Below are 7,620 nucleotides of genomic sequence, written 5' to 3' on the forward strand. Positions count from 1 at the left end.
CTGTCTGTCACCAATTGCTTTTGCCCATTCAGTAGTGGTCCTATACTGCCCTGGGCTTCCTTTTACTCCTTATATATATGAAAAACTATTTTTTGTTATCCTTAACTTGGGATGCCATCTTCAGCTCCATGGTAGCTTTGGCCTTTCTAACTGCCTCCCTACAACTGCGAGCTGCTCTTTAGTAATCTCTCCCCATTTCCACTGCTTATATACCCCCCTTTTTGCCCTTAGGCTGCTCTGGATTTCTCTGGTCAGCCAAGAAAGCCTCTTGGCCCCTTTCCCCCTTTTCCTCACATCGGGATCGTCTCCCTCTGTGCCTGAAGGATCATTTCCTTAAGGCACAGCCACACTTCCTGGGCTCTCATCTCGCCAAATCTCCTACTCCGCAGTGCATTCTTGACACAGAACATTTATTTAAACACTTATTTAAAAGCCAGGGGAAGTGTTTTTATTTATTAACTTATTTAAAGTGGCATTAAATTCAAGTGTATGCATGTTTAGATGGGACATTGCTTTGATGGGACTCCAAAATCAGCTGGATTCTTCAGCAAGGTGATCATTTATATACTACATACATGAACAGAAAATAATACCCAGAAAAAGAAACCACTGTTCTTGCAGTTTATTACATGTCTTAACATTAGACTTGTTTGAGAAATGAATACTCTTCCTCGTGAACATCTTTTCATTTGACTAGAAATTTTCTTTGGAAGCTTTCTGCATTTTCATTGGGGAAAACAAAATCAAAAGCTGAAAAAAAAATATTAGGTTGCAAGTTTTTTGCTTTTTTAGTGTAAGGATTTCTCTTTTCATTAAAAAACCCATTTTTTTGCAAAAGCTGCTGTTTAGCTAATAAGGGATTTTCTCAATGTATGCAGGCAGTTTTATTTTTCAGCCTGCTCTATTCATAATTACTTTTCTTGGCCACCTTTTGGCAGTGCAAAACTCTTTAGCTCAGCCTATCACGGTGCTTGTACACATGATGAAATTTGCCCTTCCCTGTGTTGCAACAGCGTTACAGTTTGCAAATGCAGGTTTTCCTCACATTTTAAAAGTCTTCCTGCATTTTAAAATAAAACTCATCCTGACATGGTTTAGTTTGGGTCACCACAAATTAAAACATTGTGTCCATGGGTTCATCATGTGCAAACAGAAACGCACTCAAACCATTTTTTAAATGCGTCTACAAAACATTTTTTTTTAATTGAAAAATGTTTGGTCGAGACCCTTTTTTTTGTGTTTGAAACACCCAGCAGGGGAACAGCAACCAGGTCAATGGCTTTTCACAAGCACCACCTTGGCAGGAGTTGTGTTTGCCACAAACAAAACACTTATTAAAATTATGCTAATTATCAGCCTGGTGATTCCAGCTCAGATAGCACAATATTAACATGATGACAACATCCTAAACTGTTTGTCTAATCCTTTTAATTAACATTTGCAAACGGTTTTGAAATCCTTTCATGTGAGGAAGCCTCAATGTGTTGTAAGAGGAGGTAGAGTATAATTTTCCCCACCAGAAATAAGGAGGAAATTGAGGCACATTGAGATGATGTCACTTGCCCCATGTCACCCAACGTCAGCATCAAAACCAGCTATAGAAACCCATCACATCTGACGTAGAAGTGAATCCTGGGTCCTAACCACTAGGTTTGCCTCCTGTTACACTGAATCACAGCTAGGGTTGCCATTTCTGTTTGAATCTATTCTGTTCTACTCTCGTGGCTCCCTGAAACCTAAGACGTCCTTAACACAAGCCTAGCGGACGCAGAATGAGCAACTCGCACACAAGTGCCTGTGACACTCTGGATGAATCACTTCCTGATTAATTAATTCTTTTGCTAAATCCTAACAAGCTAAAGATGATTTCTAGGGTTGAACCTTCCAGAGTTTTCGGGTCCAACATCCTACACAGGCCTACTGCTAACTATTTAAGCGAGCCCAGACAGATGCCCATCCAATCTCCTCTTGAAAATATCCATTGAGATGGATTCCACCACTTCTCTGGGCAGCTTGTTCCATGTTTCTGCAAGGAAGAAATTGTCCCTGAGATTTGATTTGAACTGGCCTAGTTGGAGTTTAAATGCTTCTGGTCCTGCCCCCGGTGCCTGGGAAGAGCAATGTTTCACCATCTTCTTTGAGGCAGCTTTTCAGATATTTGAAACATGCTATTATGCTCCCTCCCACCCCCTTTCTCCTCTTTTCCAACAGTTCCTGGGACTGAAGCACAGTGAAATTCCTGAAAGAAAGGATTTATTGCATGCTGTTTGTAAGCTCTGCTGTCCACGCAGAGAAACAACCCACACTAAGAAAAGACCCGTCCCATATCACCCCTTTTTCCTGCGTCAGAAGTCCAGCCTGCACGGCCTTGATATTTCCTCCTATCTGTCGTAAGGGGTGACACTAATCGCTACAGAAAGCTCTGTGCAAACTAGCAAGAATTTTTCACAGCCAGATGACTGTAATGACAAAAAAAATACTGCTCCAGTGACTTGGTTATTTTATATAAAGAGAACCAACCGCACCACATTTTAAAGGGGCCCATCTTTATTCCTTGAAAGGTAAGAGTTCCTGCTCCTCTTCAGGGAAACAGATCTTCCCTAGACCAAGGTGGCTTCCTTCAGCTATGGGGGTGGTCTCCAGAGGACAGGATTTTAGACCACCGCCATCCATAGCATCTCCCACCAGCTGGCTCTAGGCAGTTCTCTGCACCCTTTTCTGGATCCCAGTCAGAAGCCTGTTGCTCTCTCCATGCACTCAAGAGAGAGACCCTGAGATCAAAAAGCTTCCTGTTGCCATTCCAGACTTGTAGATACCAACATCCTTTGTTGGGGCCCGCCCAGGACTATGGAGAAATGTTGCCACAGAGCAGAGCCTTGGATAGAGAGCTCCTAAACCCTAAGCTATGCCCTCTAGCACTCTTCCCTGTCTCCTTGCAGTGCTGAGCCTAACTACTTTGCCAAGGTGTTTTTCCATGTCATTGTCTTGCCAGGAAGGAATAATGAATGATTTTTCTCAGGTAGGGATTCTGGACATCTAATAAAACAGAGTGCAAGGACCACAAGGAAGCAGATACTGTGATGAAACATAAGGTTTAATTTTAAAAGCAATTGGAAGATACATCTTTTAAGTACAGAGTACAGAGCTCCAGGCAGCCTGGGCAATACATTGTGAACACAAAGTCCCTCAGTCACAGCCATGGATGGAAGCAAGCACCAGTTACATGGGTGTGATATCTGAGAAAAATTACATTAAAACACTTCTGTGAGCAGAAATGTAACTTATCTACAGATGTGGCTAGATAGATCTTTATGGGTCGGGACCCGTGGTATAAATAGAGCACCGTTGAAGTTGCTGGTTCTCCAACGTTATAGCGCATCAAATAATTTGGCCCCATATCCATGGATCTGTGCTCATGGAGGTCTCCAGCATACAAACAATAAATCAACTTTGTGCCAAAGCTATTCATACCCTGTGTCTACATCTAATCTTAAAAGCAACCACATTGTGGAAATCTCACACTGAAGGAGCCCACCTAAAAGGGTATCTTCAGGTCAGTTCCAAAGGCAGAACCACCAGATCTGGGGGTTGGCACTAGCATACTCCAGTCACACAAGGATGCATTGAACTCAAGACTTCAGCATCAGTCTTGGGAATTTCTACTTTTTGTCTTCTTATCCCACTAATTTACCAGTGTCTGTGTGAAGCGGGTGAAAAAACAGACATCTTTGCACTAAAGCAAGGAATAAACTAGAAGCATATACAGTGTAACCACACAAACATCATTCACACACACTTCCAGGTAATAAATTAACCTATAAGAGAACAGAGCTGTGAACCCAGGGTGCAGCTTTTCAGGGAGTGTGAGCAGGAGGAGAAGCGCGGTGCATGGAGAGCGGTTCTAGCCGTCTGCGGGGCAGTTCCTCCTTCCAGGCCCTTTCCTTCGTGCTTTATCAAAACCACTTGGAGGCAGAGCAGTACTTCTTGTTATTGCTTGAAATCTTCACTTTGCTTGATTGACCTTTGGTCACACACTGCTGTGGGCACTCGGTCACGCACTGCTGTGGGCACTTGGTCACGCACTGCTGTGGGCACTTGGTCACACATGGTGGGGGGCACTTGGTCACACACTCAGTTACACACTGCGGGGGGCACTTGGTCACACATGGTGGGGGACACTTGGTGACGCACTGCTGGGGGCACTTCACGCATGGTGGGGGGGACTTGGTCACACATGGTGGGGGACACTTGGTGACGCACTGCTGGGGGCACTTCACGCATGGTGGGGGGGACTTGGTCACACATGGTGGGGGACACTTGGTGACGCACTGCTGGGGGCACTTCACGCATGGTGGGGGGGACTTGGTCACACATGGTGGGGGACACTTGGTGACGCACTGCTGGGGGCACTTCACGCATGGTGGGGGGGACTTGGTCACACATGGTGGGGGACACTTGGTGACGCACTGCTGGGGGCACTTCACGCATGGTGGGGGGGACTTGGTCACACATGGTGGGGGACACTTGGTGACGCACTGCTGGGGGCACTTCACGCATGGTGGGGGGGACTTGGTCACACATGGTGGGGGGCACTTGGTGATACATGACGGGGGGCATGGTGGGAGACACACTTGCTCACACTGAGGCCTACACTTCCGCCAGCCTTTGGGACCACATGGCTCCATGCACTGCAGTGAGCTGGACTCGCAGTACCCGTCGTAGCCCGAGTAGCTCTTGGTGGAGTATTGCGGTGTCCACTGCTGAGGACACATGGGTGGGCATTTCACAGGGAGTTGGTCTTGGCAGATGGGCAGGGGCAGGCACCGCTGCTTGCACTGCTGGCCATAGTAGGACATCTTGACGTGATGGGGCAGAGCTGAAAGAACCATGAAAGAGCAGATCCTTGACCAATGTGACATGCACTAACCCCGCCAAGTCCCCCTCACTGCTTGGTCACTCAGGGAAGAGCCAGTTACTCAGGTGCTACAAACTGATGTTGTTTTGTTGCAACCCAGTGCACATCGGCAGGGAGCCTGGATCCTTGCATTTATCCACAAAGCACAGTGACAGGCCACATAATGCAGGCATCTTGGTCATATTCCTGCTCCAAACCTAATGGCCCAGGCAGCAGCCCCCATAAAGTCACACTGGTGGTATCCCCTGCATGGGCAGCACTGCACCTGCGTCCACGGGTACTTGGGGCAAGCTAATCACCCAGTTAGCCTCCATCCATGCTAATGAACCTGCCACAGCATTGGTGGTGCTTCCAATGCAGCGTAGCACCTGTACCAAGCAGCGCGGTGTGCCAGAGAGCACAGGGAAATGGGGCTTGTTGGACTGCACAGGACTAACCTATTTGGTGCACCCCCAGGTGAATGCCTGGGGAAAAGAAATTGGGTGGACCCTTCAGCTTTGTAGGAGGAACAGACTGGGCTGCCCATGACATTCTCAGAGCCACCAAGCCTAGCACAGCTTTCCCGTGCTCCTGTTCACCTCCAGGGACTCCCGCTGAATTACTCCTGCTCTCCACGACTGGAAAAAGGGTGCTTTTCCATCTCTAGCAGGACCCAGGTACCCCCTCCCCCAGGGGCTCTTGACAGAAACACCCCCTGGTTGTAGCAAGAAGGGCAAACAAATTCAATGCGAGGACCCAGTCCCCTCCCACTGGTCTACAGTGGCACGCTCCCTCCTGCCTGCTGTCTTCCTGGCTCCAAGACATGTGCCTTCTTGGCTACCAATCAGCCTAAATTCAGCAGGATGGGCCGTGGGGCATGCAGTCCATTGTCTGGTTTTGGGATCCCACTAAAGGATGTGGACAAATTGGAGAGAGTCCAATGGAGGGCAAAAAAAATGGTTGGGGGGTTGGGGGACAGGACTTGTGGGGAGAGGCTGAGGGAACTGGGCTTATTTTGTGTGGAGAAGAGAAGACTGGCAGGGATTTAACAGCAGCCTTCAGCTCTGCAGGGTGATGGCAAAGAGGATGGAGCTGGACTGTTCTCAGCGGGGGCAGATGGCAGAACAAGGAGCAATGGGCTCAAGTTGCAACAAGGAAAGTTGAGGTTGGATATTAGGAAAAACTTTCTTACTAGGAGGGTAGTGAAGCACTGGAAAAGGCTCCCCAGAGAAGTGGTGGAGTCTCCATCCCTGGAGGTTTTTAACACCCAGCTAGACAAAGTCTTGGCTGGGATGATCTGGTTCGGGCTGGCTCTGCTGTGAGCAAGGGGTTGGACTAGATGTGATCTCCTGAAGTCCCTTCCCATCCTAATTTTTTTTTTTGTCAACCTTCATTTTTTATGGTTGTATGGATAGCAAGGAGGCTTTCAACCAGGAGCTTTCCTAGGCCTGGCTGCTGCTTCCCCACATATTAAATATGAAACCCATTTTCTGGCTTTAAATTCAATCTACCCAGGGATAATGATTTTGTGGGAGAATTCCTCCTCTCTGTTACCCCCTAGCTACTCCACTGACATTCATGGGGTTTCATTAGCACAGCAGAAAGCAGAATTTAAGCCTTCATCTAGTGCTAAGCATCCGGTCATGGCTTTGAAATCAAATAATAACAATAGCAAGTGTAGGTCCTATGACCCCAGCTGACTTCCTGCCCTTTGGGCGGGCGGCTGGACTCGATGATCTTCCGAAGTCCCTTCCAGCCCTAATGTCTATGAAATCTATGAAATCAAGATTATTCTTGGTGTCACGATATTCACTATGAGAAAGGGCTTTCTTACTCCAGCTCCTTTCAAGACCCTTCAAATATCCACAAACACCTTTTTGCCTTTCTTATAGTATCCCTTCTCTTTCCTCTTCCTCCTAGTCTCTGTGTACTTTACCCTTCAGCCTTTACATTTCTCTGCAGTCTATTATGACCACCAATTTACAAATGTGGAAATCAAGGCACAGGAAGACAACACATACCATATTTCAGGTCAGTGACCAAGGCTTAGAAGCTAGGTCTTTCCAGACCCAAGCCTCTTACCTTCCCCACCAAACCACTCAACATCTCTAATGTTACTCGTATTAAGCTCGTGGTCCATATAGCCTCAAACACTATTTTCATACAAAGCCACAAAGTAAAGTTAAAACTAATAATCACCAATGCCTCCAAGAAAGAACCATGACAAGGCTCTTTCACAGTGGCTCTTCCACTACTGGCCAAGATCAATGAGTATTTGTAAACGCCCCATTGGAGACACTGGTTTGGGGGAATCCCCGGGAACTCCATCTCTGGAAACTGATCTGCCCCCAAACTCACAAGCCGCTTCTGAAATCCGTGCCCACAAAGACCAACCATAAAGTGACGCTTCAACAGCTGGAAAGAGACTTAGTACAAAAGTGACTTACCTGATTCACAGATGAGAGCAGTTGAGTGGTAGTGGATGAGGAGCCTGCAGAGTGAGAAGGCTTTTATACAGTTCCCAAATGTGCTTGGAGGGTATGAGACACTCGCAGCATGCGTGATCCTTACTAACGGTCATAAAAAAATATTCACCCCACGTGTTACACTTCTAACACCTGGCAGCATGCCACCCCCCCAGGGATGACTAGTCTGCTGCCAGACCCATATGTCACCAATTATCTTGCATGTAATCTTCTCAAGAATGACAAGACTTTGTGGTTGTT

General features: G+C 47.0%; 1 protein-coding gene across 1 annotated transcript; it reads right to left on the reverse strand.

Moving 5' to 3' along the window:
* Nucleotides 1-3,939: 3,939 nt before the first annotated feature.
* Nucleotides 3,940-7,415, reverse strand: LOC109295277 (keratin-associated protein 10-4-like). The gene is made up of 2 exons (XM_019514078.1): nt 7,342-7,415; nt 3,940-4,876 (listed from the first exon to the last, which is right to left on the reverse strand). The coding sequence occupies exon 2, from the start codon at nt 4,854-4,856 to the stop codon at nt 3,954-3,956; it is 903 nt and encodes a 300-aa protein (XP_019369623.1). The 5' UTR covers nt 4,857-4,876; nt 7,342-7,415; the 3' UTR covers nt 3,940-3,953.
* Between the last annotated feature and the right edge of the window lie 205 nt (nt 7,416-7,620).

Source organism: Gavialis gangeticus, unplaced genomic scaffold (assembly GCF_001723915.1).
Source record: "Gavialis gangeticus isolate Ggan-Ray unplaced genomic scaffold, GavGan_comp1, whole genome shotgun sequence".
Lineage (NCBI taxonomy): Eukaryota > Metazoa > Chordata > Crocodylia > Gavialidae > Gavialis > Gavialis gangeticus.

What these genes read in the sequence shown, in the direction of transcription:
- LOC109295277 (XM_019514078.1), bottom strand. Translation starts at nt 4,856, where the DNA reads ATGTCCTACTATGGCCAGCAGTGCAAGCAGCGGTGCCTGCCCCTGCCC.